Source organism: Lynx canadensis, chromosome D1 (genome assembly GCF_007474595.2).
Source record: "Lynx canadensis isolate LIC74 chromosome D1, mLynCan4.pri.v2, whole genome shotgun sequence".
Lineage (NCBI taxonomy): Eukaryota > Metazoa > Chordata > Mammalia > Carnivora > Felidae > Lynx > Lynx canadensis.
The window spans coordinates 109,554,480-109,581,720 of record NC_044312.2 but is presented as its reverse complement, the minus strand read 5'-3'; the positions used below and the strand labels follow the sequence as shown (position 1 = coordinate 109,581,720).

The window sequence follows — 27,241 nt, the reverse complement described above, 5'->3', positions numbered from 1 at the left end:
AAGGAGACCTCGAAGGCCTCTCTGATCCATCTGAGGGGGTCCCTGGAGGGTTCGATGGGCCAGTAGTTTGAGCCTCTGTCCTGAGGATTTAGCTCAGGGCTGTCCCCTATAAGTCCCTTTGCCCCCATGTCCTCTTCAAGCCTTTTAGGAGCAGAACTGGGGCCCACGTGTTTGCAGTAGTTTATTCATATTTTGTCACAAATGGCCGGGGAGGGGGTGCCGGACTCCTCCAGGCAACATAGAAAATAGGTCCAAGAGACAGGACAGGCTGGGGTTGGGGCAAGTGGGAATGGGGAAGGGGGAGATCTGGAGAGAGAGCCTGGGGGAGGGGAGAGGGCAGACTAGGGGTGGGGCTGCCCCCCTGCTGAGCCTGCTCATTCCCGGTGTGGGTACCCCCCCACCTGCAGGGGGAGCCTCAGGGTGGGGGTGGAGGGGGGTGGCCTAGAACTTCCAGGGTCAAGCCCTGCCCCTTGGCAGGGCCCGTGTCCCCCCCGCCCCACCGAAGTGGACAAGGCTGGAGGTTCCACCCCTTCCAAGACTGACTGCCATGCCTACAGGCTGGCAGGGGAGCCCCTGCCCCTATTTAGAGCTCTGCCCAGCCCTAGTCCAAGGGGAGGGGGCTCTGAAGGCGGGAGGTCCCCGCAGCAGCAGTTTGGGGGGGGGCGTGGAGAGGAGGCTGGGGGCACCAGTGCCCCCTCCCTCCCCGGGGCTGAGGCCTCTGCGGCCGAGGGGCAGGGCTGGGGGTGCACAGGCGTCCGGTCCATTCTGGGCTTGCTCCCTGGCCGGCTTCCCCCTTAGAAACTCACCAACGTATAAACCATACTGTGGGGAGATGAGGCAGTGAGCCAAGTCCTGAGTAGGCCCAGCTACTGGCCACCCCCCCATCATACCCTGGGTTGCCCCCAGTCCTCAAGGGAAAAAGGCAGAAACTTGGGGCCCAACCACTCCTAGGATTGGAAGCATGGGACCTAGATCATCCCTTCCCTGACTTCTGACTGCCATGAGCAGGGCCTCCTCACCTGTACAGGTAATAGAAGAAGGAGAGCAGGTAGAAGGCGAGTTTGCACCAGGACTCCTTCTGGCAGTAGTTGAGGATGTCAGCATTCATGATGGAGACCGCATCATACATGACCTCGGAGCCATCCGCAGGACGATGGAAGTACCTGGGGTGAAGGAGGGGCCTGAGCGCCCACCATCAAAGCGTCCACCCCTATCTTGCCCCTGCTTCTCCACCTCACTCCCCCACGCCCCAGCAGGACAGTTTCCAGAGGTGGGAGAGGAGGGGGATGTTGAGGTCCTCACCTCCAGAGGTGGTAGAAGAGGAGGGGGATGTTGAGGCCCAGGGTCACCCACTCTGCTGCACACAGAAACATCAGACAGAAGAGGCCGTGGATGGAGTATTCTGGGACCACCAGCTGGGGAGGGAGGATGAGAGGTCAGCTGGCCGGTGCCAGGACAGACCCCAGCTTCAAGGGCACAGAGGGGAGCTGGGATTCGGGAGGTGCCCCCTCCCCCACCGTGACCTCGGGATTAAAGGGGTCTCTAGCCTCCCACTCCCTCCCGGTGGCAGAGCTGATCAAGCAGGTCCCAGAGGGGTAAGGCCCTGGTGCGGGTCACAGGAGAGTAGGGCTGAGCTGGGCTAGAAGCCTCCTGCTACCAGCCCTGACACTGACCTTCCTCAGGAGGCAGCAGATGCGTTCGATGTTTTTTAAACGCTCACGCTGTAGGGGGAGGAAAAGGCCGCCATGGGGGAGGCGGAGGAGCGGGCAATAGGGGCGCCCCCCCCCCGGGGTGCCCCCCCCCCCCCCACCGACACCGCCGTCCCCACGTCCCCGGCCGACCTGCACGTGGCCGCCAGGGGGCGCCAGAGCAGCTTGCGGCAGGGCAGCAGCCGCGCCGTCCCCATGGCAACCGTCGCCATGGAGGGACCTTCACCCGCGTCTCCACGGCAACGGCCCAGAGCCTGGCAACGGCCGCTCCGCCAGGAGGAACCCGAGCCCTGAGCCCGCGCCAGGTGTTTGCTGGGGGCGGGGACAGACAGGAAGGGGCACAGCCGCCGGTCCCCCCCCCCCCCACACCCCCTTCTTCCCGTTCCCCACCCACCCCCCTTCGCCTGCGACAGATGGAAAGACAGACGGACGGACACACCTCAGCACAGCACATGTATCACTTACTGCCCGCGCTGGGTTCCCCTGATCGATGGGGTTCTTGAAGTCGGTCCGCAGCTCGTCAAAGGCTATGATCTGGGAGAGGGGCGTGTGCCCGTCAGGGCGGGGGCAACAGTTTATGAGTCCCTCACCCACCCTTCTGTGGGATAGGAATTCACACATGGGGACTGGACCAGATGGAAGCTTGCTGCACAGGTGGAGAAACTGAGGTTGAGGGAAGGGCAGGGCCTGGCTCAAGGTCACACAACAGTCTGGAACAGAGTCCTAGTGTGCTAATGCCCAAGTCAAGCCATGTTCACGATGCCTCCACCCAAAACATTCCAAGAGATGGTGTCTTAATCTGCCCTGTGCTGACCACTGGGGCCCCAGAAGCCTGGGGCACAGCCCTTGCTTGAGAGGACCTCATATGCTTGGGAGGACTGTGAACTATATTCCAGGGTGATCAGGACTACTGGGGTGCTTGGTCCAGCGTTAGAAGCGATGGGGGGGGGGCGGTCAGGCTGGACTCGGAGTGGGTGTTCGGTGAACAAATGGGGGAAGGGAGTCCAAACATCAGGGACAGCAGGTACAAAGGCAGAAGGTTGAAAGACTAAGGAACATTCAGGAAGCTGCAGATTTCATGGGGCCAGAGTGAAAAGTGGGAAGGAAGATGGGAATGTGAGAGATGGGCTGCAGATGCTGTAAGCTCAGTCCAGATGTTTGGACTTTAATTCTAAAAGTAATGGGAGCCATTGAGGGGTATAAAGCAGCAGAGTAGGGCGGTCAGGCTAATGTTTTAGGATAGATGAAGCAGGAGGTACACATTGGCTAACAGTCCCACCAAGACATACATGATGCTCACTCTATGCCAGCAGCTTCATGTTTACTAGCTCATTTAATGCTTGCAACAACCTGATGACGTAGGTACTGCCATATCCATTCTGCAGATAAAGAAACTGAGACTCGTTAAGTGACTTGTCCAAGGCTACACATAGCTAGTCAGTGGTAAGAATGGATTCTAACCCAGACTCCAGAGTTAAAATTCTTAACTGCTTAGGCCAGGCCAGAGAACTGTTGGGGGTGGGTGGGGGGAGGACTCACGTTGATAGTGATCTGAGTGAGGAGAATGGCAGTGAGGGTGGAGAGGTGTGGACGGATTCCAGAGCTATTTAGAAGCCAGACTCCAGAGGGCTTGAATGGCAGCGGAGTGGAGGCAGAGGGGCCCAAGTTGCCTTTGGGTGTTCGGGCATCTGGTAGATGGCAGTGTCCTCATTGGGATGGGGAACTCCTGGGAGGAACAGGTGTTTGAGGGGATGATGGGACAGACCTGGGTGGGGGGTGGGTGGGTGCAGCTAGCATGGGAAGAGGTCTGGAAGAAAAGCCTTCTGAGATCCCCTCCTCTCAGCACCAGCCCTAGGACGAGGCACGCACAGGGCCCACACCCCCAAGCACCTCAGACCCCAGACGGCTTGGAGGGAGAGAACATGGGCTTCCTGGAGGGAGCTGGGCCATCTGGAGCAGCACCCCTCTCCCCATGAACTCTGGGCAGCCACCTGCCCGCCAGACACAGCAACAGGGTCCAGCAGGGAGCGGAAGGGTGCCGTCTGTCTGCCCCAGAGCTGGCACCACCAGCAGGCAGCGGGTGTCATGCCTCCCACCCCCCAGGCTGCCTGGCGCTGACTCAGCCCCCTGGAACAAACAATCCCCCACGATGACAGCTGACACACGTCAGTCACCATCAGGGATGCCTAGCAACCAGTGGGGACTGGGTCAGGGTCTGGGGTGGGATCTGGGGTCCTGCCCTGGAAGTTCCTAGTTCTTACCAATTTGGATTCAGGACCACACCTCCTATGCCCATCCCCCAACTCCCTTAGTAGGACATGTTCTGGGCACTATGATGTATATACGACAAACCCATTTTGCCCACAAGGAAACAAACAGACTCAGCATGGGTGACTTGCTAAGACCACCCAATTAAATAGTTAAGTGAACACAGTGCTTGACACATAATAGGTGCTCAGTAAATATTTGTTGAGCCCTTTCCCCCAGCCTAGGAGCCCCACAAGGGCAAAGCCTGAGTCTTATTCATCCTTGACTCCCCCACAGCTACCTAGAGCCTGGTTGTCTCAGTGCTTCCTATTGACACAGGTGTGTTGAATGGAGGGCTGCTCCGAGTGGTCCCTAAGGATAGGGACCACCAGAGGGTCTGCGGGAGGCCTCTGGGTGGGCAGGGGTGTGGAAAGGGGCTTCTTGAATTCCAGGAAACTTTCTCCCAGGAGCTGTTTGGCTCTGTGTTCCCAGCCTGCGACCCTCAATTTCTTCCAGTCTACAGGACCCCAGCCCTCCTGTCCCCAGACCACACATAGGATTGTCCACTGCCCTGGAATGAGATAGGAGAGATCGAGATGGAAAGGGGGGGGGGTGCGGTATGGAGGCAGAGAAAGAGGAAGATAAGAAAAAGCAACTAAGAGACCCACAGAATGAGAGAGAGAGAGAGAGAGGCACAAAGCCAGGCTTAAGGCTGGAGATGGGGGGTGGTGCATGTTGTAAAGTGCCTGTAGGGCCTCACTCCTCACACAGGAAGGGTGCAGAGTCCACGGAATCCTGATGTCAAGGAGACAGGCAGCTGCAGGGCAAGGGGGATTGTGAAGGGAGAGCTTGGTCAAGGGCCAGGGAGGATCCGGGGCCAGGCAGCAGGTCCCAGGAAAAGAGAGAGGAAGTGGGGAGACCAGGAAGGAAGCAGGTGAGGTGTGAGGAGGAAGCGATAGGAAGGAAAGAAGGGGATACGGGGGGAGAGACTGGAGAGGGTGAGGGAATCCCCCTAGAGAGGATGGAGATCGGGAAGATATGTCTTGGTCATGGGAGCAGAGGATGCCGAGATGGACGGGCCAGCGCTGACCGAGACGGGCAGTCCTCATTGAGGGGATCGGGGTGGGGGCCGAAACCTCCAAGGACTGGAGGAGGGAGGGTGGTCAAGGGCCCCAAACAATGAGCTGGAGACTGAGCGATAGTTCTTGGTGAGAGGAAGGGAGCCAGGCAGAGAGGGCTGCTGAGGAGAGGGCCCCAGACAGAATGAGGGAGAGGGACTCTCTCTAAGGGGAGGTGATTAGGATAAAGGATGAGAAATGGACATTCTGAAAGATCAGGTGTGAAGCCACACCAGAGTGAGAGACAGACCAAAGGGGACACACTAGACAAAGGGGAAAGTGGGCAGGAAGAGGAGGGGAAAAGGAGAAGTGGGGAGGAAACCTGCTGAGAGGAAGCCGGTCTAAAGGAGGGGGCAGGGAAGCCCGAGGGGAGCTGGTGGTGGGGACTAGGTCTCTGGGGCCGCTTAGAGCCAATCGCAGCTGGGTCAGGGAGGTGAGTGAGAGGGAAAGGGTTAACAGGCTCTGCGATCTGTGGGTCCTGTAAACAGATGCAGTTGCCATGGCAACCGGCTCCATCACTCCTGGCTGGAAAAACCCACAAAGGGGGGGCAAGCAGACAGACAAACTGCCCGACAGACAAACGGGGGCGACTGGATTCGGGGGTAGGAGAGAAGGGAGCAAGAATCCCAAAATTCTGCCCCACTCCCCAAGACGGCATGGGGCAGGGGAAGGGGGTCAGAGACCAACTGACATACCCACAGACAGGCGGGGGCGGCGGAGGAAGGGGGCTCCGGGAAGGAAGCCGACGACGGGAGGGGGTGTTCATGGGGGCGAACAGAAGCCGACCAAAGGGGGATAGAGGAGACGAGGCTCCAAGTTTCCCCAGGCCCTGAGCCCATCCTCCCGGACCCTCCCGCTCTGTGCACCCCCGGCCCCCCACCCCGCCCCCAGCCCCAGCCCGGCCTTACGTGCCAGATGACAAAGAAGATGAGGGAGGCGCACAGCACCAGGGTGAGCATGTAGCAGAACGCGGCGAAGGTGAACGCCATGGCCCCCGCGCCGGGCGGCGGCCCGGGGGGCGCCAGCGCGGGGCCCGGGCGCAAGGGGACGCCCCCCGGTCCGCGTTTAGGGCCGGCCGGGCATGGCCCGCAGGCCTCGGGGGACGCGGGCGGCGCGGCCGGGACCGGGGCCGCGGGGCCGTGGGGCGCGCGGGGCGCGGGCCGGTGGGCTCTGGGGGCGCGTCCGCTGCCGGCTGCCCGGGCCCCGATCGCTCATCCTGCGATCCCTCGCCCGCGGCTCCCTCGCTCTCCAGCCCGCGAAGCCGGCGGGGCGGAGCCGGGGGCGGGGCCGCCGTGCTAGCGGCCTCGGGCGGGGCTGGGTCTCCGCGCGCCCCTCCGCTTGCACAGCCCGGCCCGGGAGCCACCTCCCCGCCCCAACCTCAGGGACACGTAGGCACGGACGCACATCTCTGGCAAGTGCCCGCCCCCGCCCCCCGCGTCACACAACGAGCTCGGTCCACTCGGACGAGCACACACACACACCCCTACCCTCACATACGTGTTTTGTACTTTGGCCGGGAGGCCAGGCTAAGAGGTCTTAAGTGGGAGGAACTTGGCACTGTCGGGGGAGTGGGGGGGGGGGGGGACACCTGGCTTGAATCCAGGGCAAAGCTGGGAGACGGGCTGAAGGGGATGCGGGCCAGGCATGATGGGGCACATCTGCGGCCCAACCTCACAGCATGGATGGATGTGCGCCTGTGTGGGTGTTGGCGGCGGCTCACCAGGTACTCGCCGATGTCCGCCTGCCTCCCTTGCAGCCGGAACCGTGCTGGGCCCGTAGGGACACACCACAGAAGCAAAAGCAGGCAGCCCTCCTGGCTTTAGGAAGTGGGTCAAGGGCTTTCAATAGCAACCCCAGGACACACAGCCCAAGCCAGGACCCCTGTACTGCCAGCCAAGCCCAGGGCCCCAGCTCCATTTCCCCACCCCAAGACAGCTCCCACCACAGACCACACTCAACCACCACAACTTCCTTGCAAAAACCCTCGGCTCACCGGAGGGCCAGTGGAAATTTATTTATTTTTTGTCCTTTCTGTCTTTCCCCAAGTGGCTTTTCCTTGCAAAATGCCTGACATGACACCAGAGGGGAACCTGGGAGTGGGGGGCACCCCAGGGACTTAAATACAAGCTGGAGGGCAGGGCACAGATGGGACAGGCGAGAGACAGCACAAGGGACATGGCTTCTCAGGTAGAGACCAAAGGTTTGTTTTTCTGCAGGAAGAAGCTGTGCCAGAGGGCAGGGGGCTAGGATCCCGGTGGGGGGGGGGGGGCGGGAATGGGGAGGCCCTCAACCCTGGGTTTGCACCCACATTCCCCAGAGGAGAAGCAGCACCAGGGTATGAGGACCTGCCCTCATAGGTTTCCAAGAACAGAAGGGGGAGAATAAGCCAGATGTGCTGCCTCAGGGACAGGGAGGTGCTGGCAGAGTGAGGGTTAAGGCTGGCGCCCGGCCTCTGGCACGGTGGGCCTTCCGCCTCTGCCTGCCTTGGGGACAAAGGGGCACGGTGGGCAGGCAGCACATGGGCCTGGCTCTGGCAGGGCAGGGGGTGGCAGGAGCAGGCTCCCTCTGGGCTCAAGACACAGGCCCAGCATGGCTGCCCGCCCACCTGCTCTAGATGTGCTCAGACCCCACCGCAGCTGGACGGCTCGAGCTGTGAAGTGTGGAAGGGGCGGGGAGGGGAGGCAGGGAGGAAAGGGTGGGCTGCTGGGCCCGTGTGGCCCCCATGCCCTTCCTGAGGTCCAGCCCAGGGCCCTGGATCCTGGGTCCTGGATCCCCTGGTCCCATTCCTGGCCCTGGGTGCTGACTGCTGACAGGGACTGCAGCGGCCAGGGAGGCTCTCAGCTCTTGGGGAAGGGGGGGTGGGGTGGGGTGGGAAGGAAAAAGGGTAAGGAGAGAAACCCACTGCAGCATACATGGGGGGCAAGGGAGGGGAACAGAGGAGCCCTCATCCCAAAGAAAGGTGTGTGGTGGGGTACCTTTTAAAGTTACCTAGAGGCAGCAGCAGAGCAAGCCCACATCCCCACCCCAGCCAAAGGTCCTGGGTGTCCTCCCTTGGGGGCCTTGACAAAACCGGGGCTCAGGGCAGCAGGCAGATGGGCCAGAGGGAGATGGGGAGCCCAGGACACCCCAAAGCCACAGACTCAAATGCCCCAGGACAGGGAGGCACCTCCTGTCCCCTCCAGGGGCATCATCTGGAGAAGGTGCCCCCTCCTGTCCCACCCCATGTGCCCCTCCTAGCAACAGCCACCACCAGCCGGCTTCACGGGGGTGCTGTCAATCTTGAGGTTGGGCCGCTCACCCCCTGAGGCTGCCCCAGGCCCCATCCGCTTTTTGATCTCAGCAGCCATGGTCATGAATGCCTGCTCGACATTGGTAGCGTTCTTGGCACTCGTCTCCAGGAAGGGGATGCCCAGAGAGTCTGCAAACTCCTGACAAGGGGAGAAGAGAGAAGAGGAGGGGAAGGAGGGTGAGAGGCAGCAGACACCAGCCCATCCTGGGCGGCCTGACCCAGGCCCCGCTCACCTTGGCTGTGGTGTTATCCACCACTTTCTTGGTGGTGAGGTCGCTCTTGTTGCCCACCAGGAGCTTATTGACGTTCTCACTGGCATAGCGGTCAATTTCCTGTAGCCACTGCTTCACATTGGCGTAGGATTCCTAGAGGAGCCAGAATCAGAACTTATTTTGCTCTCAACTCCCACCCCTACCCAAGGCCAGGAGAACCAGGGCTGTTAAAGGGGGCTTCCCTAGGCTCCTGAGAGAGGCAGGAGCCCTGAGAGCTCAGGGAACCAGACAGAAGAAGCTTTCTCCTCCAGGTTTAGGTGTCCTCTCTGATGCCCTCCGTCTGAGACCCCCAAAGCCAAGCCTGGCACCAGCTATCTGCTAACAGCCCCAGTACATAAAACAGCCCAGGCCTAAGGGCCAGCCAGCTCTGCTTCATGCTGTTGGTCTCTCCCTGAGACACAGAAAAGGATGAAAACCCGCAGGGAGCAAATAACAAGAGAGAGACCAGAGAGGAGACGGAAATGGAGGGGAACAGGTTAGCAAAGTTCCCATGGTGGCCTTAAAATCCCTGTAAGGTCTGAAGTCTTACAGCCCAATGGTAGGTGGAGGGTCCTCGCAGAGGAGACCCTGGCCTGTCGAGAGAGACACATACCCGGGAACAAGGCCAGACGTGCATTCTGCTTCTGGCACCAACAGCCTCCTCACTCAGACCAGCCTTCCCAGCAGCTGGCCACTCCCTTCCCCCTACCCCTGGCTCACAGACAAAGACAGATCTTTCAGGAACATGCGTGAGCCAGAGCCACTTTCCCCTCTTAGGAATCAGAACGTGGGGGGCTATCCCACTGGATTCGAACTTACACCTCCTGCGTGTCCTAGGCTGGGGCCCTGTGGACAAGGATGGGACACATACCTAGGTCCTACCCTAAGGCACTCAGGAGACAGTGGAGGACTAGAGCAGGACACACGCGATGGCAAGACAGGGTGAGGAGCGCTGTAGGGATGGAAGGCAGGAGCCGCTGCAGCCCTAGGACTGCTTCTGCCCAGAGAGACTGCAGCTGACCTACGTCCGAAGGTACAAACTGGCCTTGTGTGGAAGCAAGTGGAGGAATGGGAAAGGTGCGAGGGGAGGAGATGACACACACCAGGTCAAGGAATGGGGTAGGGGGGTGAGGGGGCGCAGTGCCTTTGGAGAGCAGGGGGAAGCTGAAGGTTGCTGGCTACAGGCCCTGGGCACAGAAGGAAGGGGAAAGGAGGCAGGCCAGAAGATGGAAGGTCTTAGCTTGGCTGAATCTAGACAACCAGGAGCCCACGAGAGTTTTCTCAGGAAGGGAGCAGCAGAAGCACACCTGTGTTCTGGGAAGACAGTCCAGGTAGGAGTGTAGAGGCCAGTTCAGCCTGGTGAGAAGATGGAGACCAACTGGGAGGTGGCTGGAATATTCTAGGGAAGAAATGTGCACCCTGAGCCAAGGAGTGAGGCAAGGAAGAGTGCAGGATTCAGAGTCAAGACCATCCTGGGTTAAGTCCCCAGCTCTGCCAAATATTTACTGTGAGACCCTAGATTTGTCACCTGACCTCTCTGAGCTTCAACTTCCTCACTTCTATAAAACAGTATCTCCCGATGGGGCTGTTGTGAACATGAGATAATGAATGCAGGCCTGTCTCATGACAAGTGCTTAATTAGCAGGAGCTGCTATTATCCTCATCACTGCTATTATTACAAGGGAATGGACCTGAGAAAGAAGACAGAGAAGAGAACTGGGGGAAGGAAGAGTTTTCTGGTCAGACCAACAGGAACTCTGTTACAAAGATGGGGTTGTGGGAGATAGCACGGGGAGAGACAGTGAGGGCCGTGCTGGATACACTGAGTTCTGAAGATGATCCGGAGCTGAGAGGTTGGCTAGGGGAAGGGAAGGGTTGGCTTGGAAGCCAAGAACCCTGGTTCAAACACTGGCTTTGCCCTTTCTGGCTATGAGACCATGGGCAAGTCACCTAACACCTCCCTAAGCGTATCTCAGCCAGAAAACAGGGACCCCAGCACTCAGTTCACTGGACAAAGTGCCAGCAAGGTAGAACACAGAAGAAAAGACCCACAGTGATAGCCGTTTGCACAGGACTCACAGAACATAAGACAGGAACCAAACCACAAAGCGGCCAGACCCATGCAGGGAGAGTCAAGAAACACAAGATGAGGATGGGGGCAGGAGGTGGTAGTACAGAGCAAACCTGTAAAAACTCACGCAAAAGAGAATCTAATGCAGCAAAAGGTAGGAGAGCTGGAGAGAGTAAACTTTCCAAGGAGAGGGAAGAGAATGAAGGTAAAAGACATGAAAGGTCAATCAGGGCAAGAACTGAAATGAGGTCATGGGACTTGGCAGCTAGAGGTCCTTGGCGACCTCTGTCTGAGTAGAGCACAGTTCACCCACAGCCTGTTGTCCAAAAGACATCATGAGTTCCCAGTGAGCCCAAGGGCCCAGCTGCCCTTCAGAGCGGGAACTCCTCCAGGCCCAGGGCTGATATAAGCATCTCCATGTGCCCAGGCCCAGGCCCCCCACTAAGCAACAAGGTTTAGTTGAAAGAACAAAGGCGGCAGAATCAGGTTTTCTGTCTGTCACTTAATGAACTGCGTGGCCCCAGGCAAGTCTCCTCGCCATTCTGACCCGTTTCCTCATCTGTAAAGTGGGAACCTAATGCAGACTCCTTTAGAGTGTCATGAGGCTGTGGCAGGTTCTCTAAAAACTGTAAGGTATGGTGGGACTGTTTCAGGTTCTAATGCCACCACTGCTGCCAGTGACGCATGACTAATGCTGCCACAGCAGACACTGGGCTTCTACCTTGGCTCACAACGTGCCCCGAGTGCAGGGCTCCCCCACCTCCTTGTCTAAAGCCCTCCGATCGCTTCTCCACAGGGTCTTCACACAGGAAGCCATGGGCCCAGCCAGGCAGCTGATCAGCTGACCAAACCCCTACAAAACACAGGTGCCCCGACTCTAGAATAAGGTGGCAAGTTTGGCCAAGAGTTGTGAGGCCTGGTTCTGCAACACCCTGCAGCAGGGCCTCAGGAGGATGCACTTCTGCGGCTGCTTCCCTCCTTGTGAAATGAGTCCGAGTACAGTCTCCCTTCCAGGCAGCATCCGGAAGAGAGGATGGGAAGAGTAAAAAGAAACAAGAACCAAAGACCGGGGCCACCTGACTGGTTCAGTCAGAACATGCGACTGTTGATCTCGGGGTTGTGAATGTGACCCCCAAATTGGGTGTGGAGATTACTTAAAAAAAACAAGACCTTTGGTGAAAAAAAAGAAAAAAAAAAAAGGGAACAAAGATCCAAAACTGAGGAGGCAAAGCCGGGAATGTGGCCCCAGGAGTACCTACCTGGTCGGTGACATCGTACACCACAATGATGCCATGAGCCCCCCGGTAGTAGCTGGAAGTGATGGTCCGGAACCGCTCCTGACCAGCTGTGTCCCACTGGAAGAAAGGAGGAGAGAAGGGAAGGACAGGTCAGCTCTGGGCTACGTGCCGAGAACCCCGTCCCAAGGCGGCTGCCCCTGCACCAGGGACTGGGAAGAGCAACACTCACGATCTGAAGTTTGATGGTTTTGCCATCCAGCTCAATGGTTCGGATCTTGAAGTCCACCCCGATAGTGCTGATGTAGCTCTCTGTGTATGTGTCATCCTGGAAAAGCGGGGACCAGTGAAATGGCCTGGGTGAACAGGGCCAGGGCCCATCTGGAAAACCTCCCTCCAGGTCTCTGCCCCCAGCTGAGCTTGTAACTGCCAAGCCCCCACTCTCGGCACCCCAACCTGCCAGCCCTGTGTCTTTCATCCTTGGGGTCTAAGGTCTTGCAACTACTGGGCTCTGGGCTGTCCCCTCTCCCTCCTGCCACCAGCCAGGACCCCAGATGGACGACGGTATGGGAGGCTTCTTACTCACAGCAAACCGCAGAAGCAGGCATGACTTGCCCACGCCCGAATCACCAATCAGAAGCAGCTTAAACAGGTAGTCACTGGCAAGAAAGGATGGGAAGACGTGAAGGAAGGCAAAGAGCCCACCCGCCCCGCCATCCTGCAGTCACAACTACGACACTCTCCCATGCCGTGAGGCTTGCCTTGGTTTAGAGTATTAAGGTGCTCACAAGATCCTCCCACAAGTCCTGGGCAGGGGAGGGCGGACCACCGCCCATATTACAGCTGGCCCAAAGGACTGTCTAAATTCCCACCTTACAGGGAAGGAAACTGAGGCACGGAGAGAAACATGACTTGCCAAGGATCACAGTCATTAGGGGAAAAAGCTGGACATCCTATCCTGACTCCTGACAGGCTCCATGGTCTGGCGGCCAGTAGGGACCATCTAGGGAATCCCCCACACTTCCCTGGGGCCCACGTGGCTTGGCAGGGGAGGCCCCAGAAGTGGAAGCTAGGGCCCAGCCTAGAACTTAAGTGAACCTCTATGTAAGGAGCCTGGTAAGAAGAGGTGGCCAACAAGTAGCAACGAGAGCAGTTAAACCGCACTGAGTTCCTAAGCGTGCCTGGCCCTGGGCGAAAACGCTTCAGACACATCATCTCGTTTAAGCCTCACAACAGCCCTGTGAAGCGGACGGTGTTATTCCCAACTAATGAGGAAACCAGAGGTCAGAAGAGGGAAGTGTGACTTGCCCTAAGTTACACAGCTGTTAACTTTAAGACTGGAAACCAGGTTCAGACTCCAAAGTCTCTGTGAGAGCCTGCTGGTTCCCTTCTGTGTCCCTGATAAGCCAGCTCAGAGCTTCACCCTTCCCCAAGGAAATCTGAGGCCTGGATCTGGAGGAGAAAAAGGAAGTGGCGGAAGAGGAAGAAGGTAACTGACACTTGGGGAAATCTGTCAATGAGAAGTCCGGGACAGAGATGTGGGCCACCTACCCGCAGGGGGAGTGACCAAGAAGTGAGGAGAGTCTGAGGTACAGAGAATCCCACTGGAAGGGAGAAACAAATGCCACATTCATCTAAACTTCACCGGCAGCGTGACGGGGAAGGGAAGGGGTGTGACGATGGCGCTGGGGGCCTGCGCAAAGGTGAGGAGAGGGCGGGAAGGGACTGGCCTCCAGGAGCGGCAGGACAGCTAGACCCAGGCAAGGGGCAAAGCGGCGGTCCCGGAGGGGAGGACCCACGGGAGAGCGACCCAGCGCGGTGCCTCGAGGCTTCCCGCGCCTGACCAGCCCCTGAAACAGGATTCCGGGAGAACGGGAAGAACAGAAAGGCTGACTGTCTGACCTAAAGGGCGCCCGAGTCTGGACCCGCTCCAAAACGCCGGGACAGTCGTCAGCACCCAGACCGCCACTCTCTCAAGCAGCAGGTGGGGAAACTGAGGCCGGGAGAGACCGAGGCTGCAGGGTCACCTGACCGATAAGGCCTGGTAGGGGCCGGTGCTTCGGACTCCAAGTAGTGCCCCTCGGGGTCGCAGCGTCTGGGCGCCGGGTGCAAGAACTCGGGGTGCCGAGCCGGGGTCCGGGGTCCGGGGGCCCCCGGGGGGAGGGGCAGGACCCGGATGTGTGGGGGGGGGGGGTCAGCGGAAGAGGGACCCGGATGTGGGGGCGCCGCGCAGTCCTGACCCAGGCCGGACAACCCCGGTAAGCGTACAGCCCCGTACTCGGGATCGAGGCTGCGCCGGACGGCGCGGGCGGGGCTCACTCACTATTCGGGGTTCATGGCGGCGGCGGCGGCCCGCTCGGTCGCTCCCAGTCAGCTCTGCTCCGCCTCCCGTTCCAAGATGGTGGCCGCTCCGCCCCACAGGCCCCGCCCGCGACGCGCAGGCGCAAACATTCCCGACTTGGGTCTTGCTGCGTTGCTTCTCGGAACTTGTAGTCTCCTTGCTTTTCCCAACTCACCCCCGCTGCGCAGGCGTAAACCCGAGGTTGTGTCTCCTAGCTCACGCCCCATCATCGCCGCGCGATGCCTTCTGGGGCTTGTAGTTCGTTCCCCGTAGCCGTAACTGGGCTTGATGAAAGCGCCCAGGAGCCTGACTGTGTCCCCACCAGGAAAGCTCAATTTAGGGCTGGGGTTGACACGTTTCGTGTCTGCCTGGCAGAGGTGGTCATCCCTACCCTCTCAGCTCCCGGAGCTGTTAGCATTAGAAGTTCATTTACTTGGGGTTCTTGGTGTGCTGGTACTGTTAATTCAGATGCAGCCCCGGGAGGGTGTCGTCACCCACATTTTATAGATGGAAAAGTCGACTCTCGGTAATTCGCTCAAGGTGAAACAGCCTTGTAAGGGGAAGAGTTCAAAGACCGCTGTCTCTAGAACCTCAGAGATGAAGGTTGTTAGAAAAAACCCTGAACTTGCGAGGCCCCCTAACAAATCCGGGATAGGAGCAAAATATCTGGGCTTCGGCTGCACGGGACAGGACGTGAGAGACACACACAAACCCTCGCTCGCTCGCTCGCTCGCAGCCTCTCCCGCCCTCACCCCCAATCTAGAGACGCTAGGAGACCTCGGCCTCCGCTCCAAAACAAGCCCGGCTCAGATTCAAACGGTCTTTATTTCTACAGCAACATTTGAAAATAGAAAGCGACCGCCTCACCCCCAACAGGGACAGCCCCTCCTGCCACAGGGGGGTCATCACTGCCCCTCGCGAGAAGCTGCAGGCGTGGGATGAGGCGTGGCAGGATGGCTCGACGGGCGGTGCCCGGGGCGGGGTCAGGCCGTGCCTGGGCGGGGCCGGGCGGGAGGGGCAGTGCATAGGCCGGGATGCTGGGCAGGGCCCGGCGGTGAGAGGACGGGCAAGGGGAGGGCTCTCCGTCCTGGGGCACGGGGCGATGGTGGGGCTCAACGCGCCCCTCAGAGGCGAGGAGGAGCGCGAGAAGGCCCAGGGAACCCTTTGGGGAGGCGCTGCCCCCCAAGATGTAGAGCTTGGAAGATACCACCGCGCGGAATGGGGGTGATTAAGGCCTGGGCGGTACCACTAGAGGAGGACAGGGTGAGGGGAGAACCGGGGAGTACCGTGGACTGAGGGGAGGGGCGCGGCCAATAACTTATTTCTCTATATACAGAAGCAACGGCCGGGGGCGGGGGACAGGGGGGAGGGCAGGAGTGCTGAAGGGACGGCAGGTGCTCAGTGTTCTTGTCTCCGGGGCCTGGGGAGGGCGGGCCGCTGTGTCTCTACCTTGGAGACCCTGGCCAGCCCCTCACGCTGGCCCTGAACCTAAAGAAGAGGGGGCCCTGCTGGATGGAATAAATAAGGGGTAGAGCTGGAGCAGGCAGGCCCTGCCTCCAGGGCTTAGGGCTGAGATGACAAGGGAGGAGGTTACCCTGAGATCGAACAGAAAAGACAGGGGTCCTTGGGAAAGACACGTGGGGCAAGCAGCAGGCCCATGCGAAGGGCTGGGGATGGGGACAGTGCCGGGTGGAGGCTCTGGCAACTGGCTGCCCCTTCAGGATTAGCCCACGAGGGAGCTTCGTCGGGAGAGGTCCATGGAGCTGGAGCTGAGGGTGCGGCTGTCAGAGAAACCTGTGCCTCCAGGCTGTGGGCAGAAGGGGCAGGGGGCTCAGCTTCCTGCTGCTGCCAGTCTGTACTTCCCCGGCAGAAGGGGCCTGATCAGCCATAGGCCCTGAGCCGGGCCCCCGACCATGTCGTGGTGCTCTGACACTCCTGCCCACCTCAGCGGTTACCGTGTTGGCCCTGGCCACGTGCACATCCATCCCAGGCAGGAGCTGGGTTTCCCTCATTTGTCTTCCCTGTGTCCAGCCCAAAGCCGGGCCTGGCACAGAGCTGGAAATGTTGCTAGGTAAGTAGACGTGATTGGCAAGCTTGGCCAGTGCACAGGACATGCCCAGGGCCCGGGCTTCAGCTACCCAGTGCCCAAACACCCACCCAGCCATACCTGGACAGGCTCTTCCACACTCTTGTTGAGGAAGTTGAGAGAGCTAGCCCGCTTCATCCTGAGGGGAAAGGAATGCGTGGATTTGCCCACAGTGAATGGGGTGGGCTGGGGGAGGGGGAGACGTGGGAAGGGGTCAGGTTGGGGCTGGAAAGGGAGGCTCACGGGAAGGGAGCAGATCTGGTGGGTGGCGGGCGGAGCTTGAGAGAGACAAGGGAGTTCATGTGGATCAGAAGCTCCTCTGGGGTTGGTGGGTTATTGGGTGGGTTCCTGAGAGGCTCACTCTGGGTGGGCAGCGGGGGGAGTGGGGGCGATCAGGGGCAGAGGCTCACCTGGGATTAGGAGGCTCCTGCGGGCCACCACCCTGCAGCTTCTTCACCAGCATCTCACTGCTCCGCCTCAGGGCATCTCGGAGCTTCCCAAAGGAGCCACTGCGCCGCAAGGAGCCACTGCCATCCTGTGGGGCAGACGTTTGTCTCTAGGCCACACTGACTACACAGCCTCCTGGCCCACCCGAGACCCTAGACTCACCCCGCTCCATTCGGCTGCAGGCCCTGCCTCCTCGAGTTCAGACTCAGGCCGAGCCCCGGCACCCCCGGTCACGTCCCGGCTGCCACGGCGGTCTCCCCGTCCACCGCTGCTATCTCTCAGCAGTTCCACCACCCTGGTCTGGCTTGCAGGGTCCAGGCCCTGAGGGAGAGGCAGGGCACGTCGGATGGAGCCGTGAATCCTGACTGGAACACACAGGGCCACACAGGTCCCTGCCCACACCCCTCGGGCCTGCTGCCTCACCTGCTTGCGGCTTCGGCTGGCGCAGTCCTCCAGTGTGTGTGCAGCTTCTAGCTTGCCCTGGCGCCGGTACAGGGCCCCCAAGCTGCGCAGGGTAGTGTTGACCGTGGGGCTGTGGATGGGAGAGCGGGATAGTCTCAAACTCCGTGTTCCCCAGGAACCAGGCCCATCCAGCCCACATTGGGCCCTGACGAGCCATCCAGCCAACCAGGATCTCTCCCCTCCTGTGTCAAGCCCTGTGCTTGTGCTAGACTCTCCTGGCTCGGAATCACCCCAACCCCGGCCCTACGTGGGATGCTGCCACCAGGACTAAAAGCTGGGACACCCAAGAGCAAGATAATCGGCCATCCCAACACAGAAAGCCTTTCTGGGACAGGCGGCCCGTGACCCAGCTCGTGAAAGCCTCTTGAAAGCCAAGGTGACAAAGAAGAGGTGTGTGTTCTGGGGGTGAGCAGGATGGAGTCCAGAGCCTGGACTTGGCCCCCGCTCAGGATGCTGTTTCCCTGCCGGCTGCTCTATTGCCAACCCTGCCCCACTGTCCTCACCTGTCTACTTTACAGGCCTTGTACCAGCTGCCATATTCCCCGTAGGGGGTGCTGTCCCGGCGCTTGTCCTAGGGGGAAGGAATGGTCAGCAGGGGTGGCAGAAGTCCCTCCCCTCTACACATCCCTAGCCTCACCCTCCCTCCCCAGGCCACCCCAGCCCTGCCCATAGAGCTACCTTGCTCTCTTCCCGTTCTTCTGCGTGCATCCAGATGGGCTTGTTGTCCCCTGGGGGGAGAAAGGGGGCTGTCACCAGCCTCCCATATAGGCTTCTCCTGGTTGAAACATAGGACTGGGGTCTGGGGAGGAGGTCAGGGGTACCCGGGAAGGATCAGGGTTGGGCTTTGTTGAATGAATGAATGTATGAATGAATGAATGAATGAATGAATGAATGAATAGGTGAACAAAGAAACAGACTGAGAACGTTACTGACCCTCTTCTGGAGCAAAGAGATGACAGGGCACAGGCCTATGCTTGTGGGGCTTGCGATTGAGGATTGGGGGCAGCGGATCCTTAAACACCTCAAGCCCACAGCCCGAGACATGTGCTAGGCCTAAATGATAGGCCAGGCTGAGGGATCACACGACAGGAAATGACCAACCATGGGGGGCCAGAAGGTGGCTTCCCTGGGGGGGGGGGGGGGGGGGGGAGACATTTGGAGTGGGGCCTCATGAGGGGCAGGAATTGCCCAGCAGGGGAGGGGAAAAGACTTTGGGCCCAGGGCACGGCGTATGCAAAAGCGGCGTGTAGTACCAGCACGACCCAGGAGGCCGTGTGCGTTGGGTGTGTGTGTTCACACGTGCACACAAATGGCTGGGGACCAGCCGGACCCCACGAGGGCCTGTCCAGCTGAGGTATTCACCCTGGATGCTGATGGCTGAGGGGGCCTGTGCTGCGTGAGTGGGGGGTGGGGCACAGGGTGGTCACAGACTCACCATTGACAGAGCCGAACTCCTTCTCATGAGCCCGGGTGAGGATCTCCTTGTACAGGGTCTCTGCGTCCTGGTACTTGCCCTGTTTCAGGTAGCAGGAGGCCTGGAGGGAAGCGGCCAGAGGGTGAGCAGAATGCAGGGAGTCGAGCCTTTTCCTTCCTTCCTCCCACCCCATTATTCTTGGTACCAGGGTACCAAGTTATTGGGTACCAGGTTATTCTTGGTTTTGGCCACGTTGGGGTCATCAGGCCCGAGGCGTGTGGCATAGATCTCCAGCGCCCGCCGGTAGTAGTATTCCACCTCTTCAGCTTTGCCCTGGTTCTGGCACAGCAGGGCCAGGTTGCTCAGCTGCTTGGCCACATCTGGATGAAACTTGCCCAGGACCTGCGATGGGAGTGGGAGCCAATGGCTGGGCTCAAGGCTGGCCTGGGCCCCCACGTGCCAGCCTTGAGCTGCCCAGCCCTGCCTGCTCTCACCTTCTCCCGGATTTCTAATGCCCGTTTGCACAGTGGCTCGGCCTCTTTGTACTTGCCCCGCTTGCCATACAGAACTGCTAGGTTGTTTAACGTTGCAGCCACCTGGTGGGTGGGAGAGTGGAGGTCAAAGACCCAGGGCGCTGCCTGGGGCAGGGGCGGCTCCCCCACCCCCGCCCTCACTCACAGCCGGGTGGTCCTTGCCCAGTGTCTTTTCACGGATGGCCAGGGCATCGTTGAGCAGGTGGGCAGCCTCTTTGTACTTGTTCTGGTCCCTGGGTGCAGGTGGAAGCATGGTAAGTAAGGGTTGTCCTCCAGCCCAAGGCCCTCCCCCTAGTGGTCTCAGATCTCCATGGTCACTCCTCTTGTATTTACTGGAGAGTGGGCATGATTATGACCCAGAGCTTCGGGAGACCCGTTCAGCCAGCAGATTGGGGCGGGGGACTTTGGACAGTTCACTCACAATTCACCAGGGCATAGAGTGCCAGGGTGTGAGCCAGATTCCCCTAGATCTGCCACCCCACCCCCACCCCACTGCCTCATGCCCAGGGCACCTTGTTGTCTGTTCCTCAGGGCCTTTGCTCATACTCCTCTTTCTGCCAGGGGAAACGTTTCCAACACTCTCATGTTCTGGGCAACTCCTCTTTCACCAAAGATCCTACTTAAGCCTTAATGCCTGGAGAAGCAGTGCTGACTCCCTGGTATCCTTAGGGTCTTCATGTGCTGCCCTGGTCCCTACTTACGCCCAAGTCTTTCTCCTCCAATGGACTAAGCCTTATTCACATCTGTAGCCCAGGTTCACAGGGGCCTAGGCATCCTGTGGACTCCGCACCCTCTGGACACATGCTCCTTCTCTCTGCCCAACTGGCCAGTGGAGCTGAGTCCTGACCGTCACCAGGGCCTAAGGGTTTGTGACCAGGGCTGGAGCTTTCAGAAAGTGTGCAGGCACTCCCATGGACGACTGTGGCCAGAGGAGCCCTCACCGATAGACCAAAGCCAGGATGTTCAGCATGGTGGCAACATCAGGGTGGTCGTGGCCCGATGTCTTCTCCAGGTCCTCGAGCGCCTGCTTGCAGAGTGGCACGGCCACCTCGTAGCGGCCCTGTGAGGCGTACTGAATCACCAGGTTGTGCAGGGTGCGGAGCCGTGCTGGGATTTCATAGCCCCCGTGCTGGGCGGCCACATCCCCTCCTCCAGGGCTGGGGGCTGCAAGGCCAAGGGCAGATAAGATGTACCAACTGGGTTGAGCTGGCACACACCAGCCATGTCTTTGACCTACCTGACACGTGGCCCTGGGCTAGTCACTTACTATTCTGCCTTAGTTTCCCCATCTGTAGAGTGGGTAGAATCCGGGCCGCAATGCCTCAAGCTATGTGTTCTAGAGCAAGCCACCTAACCTCCAAGCCTCGGCCTCCCATCTGCAGAAGGGACACTTGACACTGTAAGCGCTGGCCCAGGGCTCAGTACTGTGCACACATCCTCCGTTAACCCTCAGAGGCTTAGAGAGGGAAAGAAGCCTGTGGTCCCAGAACAACTGGCGGTAGAGCAGGACTTAAACCTAGGCTAGGCAGCTCCAAAGCTCTGAACTGTGATAACTGCTCAAGGCTTAGGGGGAGAAAAGCACTTTTAAACTCTAACATGCTGGGGGGCTCAGTGTGTTGAGGGTCCGACTCTTGATTTCAGCTCAGGTTGTGACCTTATGCTTCGTGAGTTTGAGCTGACAGCTCAGAGCCTGGAGTCTGCTTCGGATTCTGCGTCTCCCCTTCTCTCTGCCCCTCCCCCGCTCATGCTCTGTTTCTCTCAAAAAAAAAAAAAAATTAAAAACTCTAACATGCTGGGATGTGATGATCAGAAATGAGGCGGGAAAGAACACAGTTGCCTTTTGGTCCCTGTTTCTGGTGACCTCTGGGGTCCCAAGGACAAGGAGTTTGCACAGCCCTCCCTCCCTCTGCCCCCAGAACCAGCTGTCCCTCTGCACCTGGGCTCTGCTCCTCCTCGTTGGGGAACAGGTCATCCAGAGAGTCTTTGGGGACGTCCCCCTTCTCCTCCTGGGGAGGAGGACAGAACGAGTGTCAGGGAAGGCGGGGCGCGGTAGCCCAAGTGTCAGTGGCTGGGTCCGAGCCAGCCACGCTGCCCCTCCCCCTCCCAGGCCCCCCTGCCCGATGGCCGTAGGGGCTCACACTGGGGGATGTGTCCTCATCCAGCTTGCGGATCTGGCTCATGAACAGCAAATGCTGCTTCTCCTCCTCCAGCTGGGCCACAGCCTGCTCGCTGCGCTGCAGCTTCTGCTGTGTTCCCGCCAGCTCCTCGCGCAGCCACTGGTTCTCCTGCACCAGGCGCCGCACCTGAGCCCGCAGCTTCTGCTTTTCCGACTCCACGGCCCCCAGGTGGCTCGACAGCGCCAGGATCACCTGTGCCGGCCAGCCAGGATGAGGGTTAGAGCCTTGTGCACCCCCAGCCTGGGCCTCCCGGGGTACTGGGGCCCGGCCCTGCCTATGAGGAGCTACAGGGCTGATCATCAAGGGAGTGTTCCCGCAAGGCCCCAAACGGACCCTCGTCCAAGACCTAAACCCAGGAGATTTGGAGACCCCCAGTTCCTTCCTTCTGGGGTGGGGAGCCCTGGGCTCCCAGGCCGGCTCTGCTGGACTCTGAGATAGTCCATCCACTTTCCTGGGCCTCCAGCTAGTCCTCTGCATTAAAAATCCAGTTCCCGAGGTGCCTGGGTGGCTCAGTTAAGCGTCCAACTTCGGTTTAGGTCATGAGCTTGAGGCTCGGGGGTTCGAACCCCACGTCGGGCTCTGTACTGATGGTGTGGAGCCTGCTTGGGATCCTTGCTCTCTCCTCTCTCTCTCTCTGCCCCTCCCCCACTCGTGCTTTCTCTGTCAAAATAAGTAAATAAACTTAAAAACAAAACAACACAAAAAACCAGTTCCCATCTCACTGGGTTTATCATGAAGACGGCTTGTTGGGGTGTTGCGTTTTCTCTGAATTAGCCTTTCTCTTCCTTTGTCTCTCCTGGGGCTTGGACTCAAGCCCTGTGGCCACAGCCGCTATAGCACTGCCCCCTGCTCCAGGGCTAGCACTTTCCTAAGAACTCTGATAAATGGCCGAAGGGCCACTGAAAGGCCCCATCCTGACTTCTGCCAAGGTAAGCCCTTGCCCTTTTGCAGTTCCCAGAGAGGAGAGGTGTCCATGTCCCAAGCCTTCAGATGGTCTGGGAACCACAGGGGAAGGGGACCCAGAGGCCTCAGCTTCTGTCCTTACCCCTCTCTCCAACCTCTAGGACTCTTTTCCTGAGCATTTAGGCTCTTCCTGCCTGGGAGCCTTGCATAGGATCTACTCTTTCTCCATCCTTCACAGCCAGGGTCGTTTCTGCAGCCCCAGGAAAGGAAGGCACTTTCCTCTCCCTCCGTGCCACCCTCTTACCCATCTGTGTGGGTGCCTGTGCACACCAGGAGGGGGACCCCTGTGTGTTTATCTCTGTACCTGGCAGCCACCTGGCCAAGGAAGGAATGACCAGCAGGCTGTCCTCCCAGAGGACCAAGCTGTCTGGCACCCTGCACTTTCTATTCACTAGCAAAATGCATAAGTGACAGGTGTGTTCACAACCACTAGCTTTTTGAAAAATTCCCTTCACAGCCTGGAAGTATATACAGCAGATGGCATGATCCTTAAAGACAAGGAAACCGAGATGTTACCACCTGCCCAGGATGCATAGAGCCAGGCGGTGTCTCAGCCAAGATTTGAAGGGGCCAAGACTCTTTCCCCCAGAGAAAGCGTGTACTCCTTGTGGACCCCAGTGCCTCGTGAATATCTCCATCTGCACCTCGTCCTGGCAGCCCCAACTTAAGAGGACCAAAACCGAACCCCTGATCACCTAGGCTCTCTCATCACCTTCACTTGCTCAAACCACAAATCTGGGAGTTATTCTGCCCTCCTTCCTCTCCCTTACTTCATCCCCAGGTCCTGCTGGACCCACCTCCAGAACATCTAGAACTGGTCCTCTCGCTTCCCTCGTGGCCACCCCTTAGTCCAAGCTACTGTTTCTCATTTGAATTCCAGCAGTGCCTTCCTAACTACCTGCTACCTGCCTCCACCCTTGACTCACCAAAGTTCATTCTCCACACCTCAGCCAAACGGAATTTTTACTCATTTTTTTATTTTTTAAAGATTTTTTAAAAAGTAACCTCTATACCCAACGTGGGACTTGAACCCACAACCCTGAGATCAAGTCGCATGCTCTAATGACCGAGCCAGCCAGGTGCCCCGAAGGGACCTTTCAAAATCTAAGTCAGACTGTGTCTCTTGACTCCTAAAGCCCTCCAAAGGCTTCCTGCTTTCCTGAGAATACAACCCAAACTAATAAGGTGCAGCATGATCTGGTCCCTGCCTTCTCCACAGGCCTCTTCTCTCCCTCTCCTTCCCCATGAAGATCTAGTTAGACAGGTCTTCTCTCAATTCTCCCACTACAAGAGCTTTCCTACCTCAGGACCTTTGCACATGCAACCTCTCGCCTTCCTCCCCTTTCTGGAGGCTGGTTCATTCCTTCCTCCAGGTCGCGGTTTAAATGTCGCTTCCTCAGAAGTCTTGCCTGACCAATAAATTACACCTCTTCTTATAAGCTATCCAAGACCTTGTTCTTTTCTTTGGAGAACTTATCACAACATGTAACAAATGTATATGTGTTTCTGACTCTCTCCCCAGTGGACACGTCTGTCTTGTTGGGGCTGTCTGTCTGGCACATAACAGATTGCCTGGCACATAGTAGGCACTTGGTAACTTACCTGTGAAGGAACAAATAAGAGAATGAATGGGGGCGGGGGCGGTTCTTAAGGATTTCCTTTTTGTTTTCTTATGTCATTCAGTCCCTGCTACCCATCAGAGAAGCCAGGAACAGGGTTCTGTGTCGGGGCTAAAGCATGATCAGACTCTCCTGAGGCAAGGCACAGCTGGGGTCTCCAAAGCCCATTTGTTTGTTCAACAGATATTACTGGAATCTTACCATGGGGCTCCAGAGGCCACATGGTTCCCTGCTCAGATTCTGTTCCTACACTGCCAGGTTTCCTCTGTCAGGCTCCATCCCTCCCTTGACCTCCCACCTCGGCATCCCAGACCAGCCTACCTGGGCCTCCCCCAGACCCAGCTCGATGGCTTCTAGGGAGCGACGCAGGAGAACACAGCGCTCCTGTGAGCCGGGCTCTGCCTCGCCAGCTTCATGTGCTACCAAGGGAGCGAGAAGGGCACGATGCTCCCCGCGCAGGGTCTCCAGGCCTTGGATGACGGCCTTGGTGCCCAGCACGATCTCATCCTGGCTCAGCTTCTCCTCCCGCGGAAGCACCATCGTAGCCATGGCTGTGCCGCCTGTGAAGGCGAGGAGGCGGGCAGGCGGGTGCCGGGCCTGGGGCCACACCGCCGTCCACCCCGGATTAGGTAAACACCTTCAGTCCCCGGACGCCTGGGTCCCCAGGGTGCCCGGGTCCCCCAGCCGAGAGCCCGCACCGTGCCCGCGCTCGGCCTACAGGGGGCGCGCCCAGGTCGTCTCGGCCCGGGAGACGCAATGCGGTGAGGCCGGACCCGGATTCGGTCCAGACCACGGGCTCAGGCCGGTTTAGGCGGCCCAGACTCGGGACTGCCCCGGCGACTCCCTTAGCCAGGACAGGGAGCACCGGAGGACGGTCCTACGGGGATCGTGCAGGCTCACTCCCGTATGGGAGACCCCCGTCCCTCCAGGAGATCCAGTCCCAACCGCCCGGGCGGCCCCTTCCCCAACAGGCAGGCCGATCATGGGGGGGGGGGGGGACCCCCCCCCTAAAGGAGCTGGAGATCTCGGCTGCTACGTCGTCTCCCCACCCGGGGCCGCGCCCACAATGACCCTTCCCCATAGGTCGGCGCAACGCCCCGAGGACCCCTCCTCCTGGAAAGGTCGAACTCCCGCCCCCGGCCACGCAGGACCGCGCCCCCTCCCAGCAGACCGGCCCTGTTCTCCCACAGGCCGCACCCACGACGCCCCCACCCCTAGGCCAACCCAGAGGCCCCTCTCCCGGCCGGATCGGCCCGCGCAGACCTGCGCCTCCCGCTCCCGCCGGGCTCCGGCCTCAGGTTCCGGCTCCCGCCCCGCTTCACCCGGACGGCAGCCGTGAGCCGGTCCCGCCGCCTCCATCCCGCCGGCCTTCCCAGCAGTCCCTGCGCCGCCTTAAAGGTGAAGCCTCTACCTCGGCGGCGTCGGAGGGGGCGAAACACGCTCTTCTCTTCCCGCAGGCTGCCTTAAAGGAGCGTGCAAGCCGGGCCCGCTCCAGGCTAGGAGGGGGACTGGGGCGGGGCCATCCTGTGTGGAGGGCGGGGCGTGGGCTCCCCCGAGGCACCTGGTTCCAGCTGCCACCACCCACAACCCCGCGGCCTTGGATTCATCGACTGTAAACCTGGCCGAGGCCGCAGGGATGTGGGGAGGCTCGGGAGATCGTGAGCCTGTAGAGCCTGAATGCACGCAGTGCCACAGCCAGAAAGGACGTCGGGAGAAACCGAGGCGCCGGGAGGCTCAGCCTCCTCTGAGTCCAGAGACCCAGAGACTTTTGACATGTATTGACATTTATTGACGGTTATTGAGGCAGTTGCCACTTTCTGAGCGCTTACTGTGTGTCGGGCGCTTTGATGCTTTAAATGCGTTTACTCATTTACTGCTCACAAAGACCCAATGAAGCGAGCACTGCTTTTATCTGCATCTCACGGATATGACCCCAGGCTCATTTGTCTCTAGAGACTGGTTTTGCCCCTCACCCAACTCTTCAGCACTATTGTCCCTGTGGGATTCGCGGTGTCTTGGGGCTGCTTTCTGGGGGAAAGGCTTCTGACACTAAGGGAGAAAAGGATAGCAAAGAGCAGCTGGGCATCTGCTGAAACAGAGACTCATGCCCCTGTGGTTGAACACCACAAGTGCTGTTCGTCAACCGGATGCCCAAGACAAGATGATGTCATTCAGGGCTCAGATTAAATGTCACCTCCTCAGAGAGCCTTCTTTGATTCCCAACCCCCCATAGAGTCCCCTCCATAGAGCCCCCTCCAGTCCATCTCTCTATAACATTCATCCCTTCTAATTTTTTTCTTGTTGATTTTCTGGTCTCCTCCTCCTAGAATACAGGCCAAGACCTGTCTGTCTTGTTCACTCCCACAGTAGCCCCTGACCAGCCACATAGCTGCACTCAGTAAATGTTGGTTTCTTAAAAAGGGTGGAAGGGTGCACCTATTGGCCTTGCCAAACCCCTTCCAGGCCCAGGTTTTGATCAGATGCTCTGCAGCCCCGGATTGGAAGCTACTCTGGCACTGCCCCAACTGCTTCTAGGTCAGTGTCACTGGTGAGTGACAGCAGGATAACCACCTGAGGGACAAAACCGCACGACAAGGCCTGGCACTGGTACCCGAGGAACTTGGGTGTTCCTTGAGTCAGGGTGGGCTCAGACTCAGAGTCCACCAGGTTCAGTGTCCTGGTGGATGCAAGAATCCCTTTGGCACCATCTGATGGAGAGATGGTCCTACAGGACTTGACCTCTAGGTCAAGTATGTCCCAGGACAAGGAGCTCACTACATTCTGCTGTGAGACTGCTCTAAAGGCTAGGAAGTTTTTCCTTAGCCCCAAAAGTACCTTCCTGCAGTGTTCATGGACACCGAACTGAAGCTGTCTTCAGGAAGGACAGCTTTTCTCTTTTGCCGATGGAGATACTTGGAGATGACAATGGTGCCCCACCCAATCTTTGCCTTGCCTAGACTGACAAACACTATCTCTTTCCCCACACTTGCCCCAGGTTCCTGACCCTTCTCCATCCTAATTTCTCTTTTCAGGGTGTATTTAGGTGTCAGTCCATACACTGCTCAGAATGTGGTGCTCAGTCCAGAGCTCAGGGAGCCAGACAGGGAGTGAAACTTCACAGATCATAGAGGATGGTCCCCCCGCTTAATGAGAGTGCCCCCGTCCACTGTGAAGTCGCAAGTGAGGCTATTTTGACAGCCCACCACACTATCTACTTGGGGTCAGCTGGTCAGCTAAACCTAGATTGTGTACATCCTGGTCATATCCAGCCAGGTTATC

At 58.9% G+C, this 27,241-nt stretch overlaps 3 protein-coding genes across 5 annotated transcripts; all 3 read right to left on the bottom strand.

The window, feature by feature from the left end:
• Window positions 1-168: 168 nt before the first annotated feature.
• Window positions 169-6,083, bottom strand: CNIH2 (cornichon family AMPA receptor auxiliary protein 2). Its single transcript, XM_030333628.1, has 6 exons — window positions 5,983-6,083; window positions 2,175-2,243; window positions 1,674-1,721; window positions 1,303-1,415; window positions 1,020-1,163; window positions 169-822 (listed from the first exon to the last, which is right to left on the bottom strand). Exons 1-6 carry the CDS (start codon window positions 6,061-6,063, stop codon window positions 795-797), a joined length of 483 nt encoding a protein of 160 aa, XP_030189488.1. The 5' UTR covers window positions 6,064-6,083; the 3' UTR covers window positions 169-794.
• Window positions 6,084-7,042: 959 nt separating this feature from the next.
• Window positions 7,043-14,347, bottom strand: RAB1B (RAB1B, member RAS oncogene family). 2 transcript variants are annotated; one of them, XM_030331191.1, is made up of 6 exons: window positions 14,244-14,347; window positions 12,507-12,579; window positions 12,153-12,248; window positions 11,945-12,040; window positions 8,597-8,728; window positions 7,043-8,502 (listed from the first exon to the last, which is right to left on the bottom strand). In XM_030331191.1, exons 1-6 carry the CDS (start codon window positions 14,255-14,257, stop codon window positions 8,308-8,310), a joined length of 606 nt encoding a protein of 201 aa, XP_030187051.1. In that variant the 5' UTR covers window positions 14,258-14,347; the 3' UTR covers window positions 7,043-8,307. The 2 variants fall into 2 exon arrangements, with proteins under 2 accessions (XP_030187051.1, XP_030187050.1); XM_030331190.1 differs by lacking the exon at window positions 14,244-14,347 and adding an exon at window positions 13,472-13,569.
• Window positions 14,348-15,067: 720 nt separating this feature from the next.
• KLC2 (kinesin light chain 2) lies at window positions 15,068-25,337 on the bottom strand. Of its 2 annotated transcripts, none has more exons than XM_030331187.2 (16): window positions 25,226-25,337; window positions 24,284-24,559; window positions 21,342-21,572; window positions 21,140-21,209; window positions 20,145-20,367; window positions 19,349-19,436; window positions 19,165-19,266; window positions 18,899-19,072; window positions 18,692-18,791; window positions 17,935-17,984; window positions 17,760-17,827; window positions 17,218-17,326; window positions 16,957-17,115; window positions 16,758-16,882; window positions 16,429-16,486; window positions 15,068-16,068 (listed from the first exon to the last, which is right to left on the bottom strand). In XM_030331187.2, exons 1-16 carry the CDS (start codon window positions 25,319-25,321, stop codon window positions 15,985-15,987), a joined length of 2,013 nt encoding a protein of 670 aa, XP_030187047.1. In that variant the 5' UTR covers window positions 25,322-25,337; the 3' UTR covers window positions 15,068-15,984. The 2 variants fall into 2 exon arrangements, with proteins under 2 accessions (XP_030187047.1, XP_030187048.1); XM_030331188.1 differs by having other exon boundaries at window positions 24,284-24,522; window positions 25,226-25,303.
• Between the last annotated feature and the right edge of the window lie 1,904 nt (window positions 25,338-27,241).

What these genes read in the sequence shown, in the direction of transcription:
- RAB1B (XM_030331190.1), bottom strand. Translation starts at nt 13,554, where the DNA reads ATGAATGTGGCATTTGTTTCTCCCTTCCAGTGGGATTCTCTGTACCTC. An exon ending in CTTGGTCACTCCCCCTGCGG is followed by an intron (nt 12,580 to 13,471) that starts GTAGGTGGCCCA and finishes CTTTCTTGCCAG; the next exon opens with TGACTACCTGTTTAAGCTGC. An exon ending in TGTACGATGTCACCGACCAG is followed by an intron (nt 8,729 to 11,944) that starts GTAGGTACTCCT and finishes TGGCTCCTCTAG; the next exon opens with GAATCCTACGCCAATGTGAA.
- CNIH2 (XM_030333628.1), bottom strand. Translation starts at nt 6,063, where the DNA reads ATGGCGTTCACCTTCGCCGCGTTCTGCTACATGCTCACCCTGGTGCTG. An exon ending in TCTTCTTTGTCATCTGGCAC is followed by an intron (nt 2,244 to 5,982) that starts GTAAGGCCGGGC and finishes CCCCTCTCCCAG; the next exon opens with ATCATAGCCTTTGACGAGCT. An exon ending in AGGGGAACCCAGCGCGGGCA is followed by an intron (nt 1,722 to 2,174) that starts GTAAGTGATACA and finishes CTCCCCCTACAG; the next exon opens with CGTGAGCGTTTAAAAAACAT.
- KLC2 (XM_030331187.2), bottom strand. Translation starts at nt 25,321, where the DNA reads ATGGAGGCGGCGGGACCGGCTCACGGCTGCCGTCCGGGTGAAGCGGGG. An exon ending in ATGAGGACACATCCCCCAGT is followed by an intron (nt 21,210 to 21,341) that starts GTGAGCCCCTAC and finishes CCTCCTCCCCAG; the next exon opens with GAGGAGAAGGGGGACGTCCC. An exon ending in CATTAGAAATCCGGGAGAAG is followed by an intron (nt 19,073 to 19,164) that starts GTGAGAGCAGGC and finishes CTCCCATCGCAG; the next exon opens with GTCCTGGGCAAGTTTCATCC.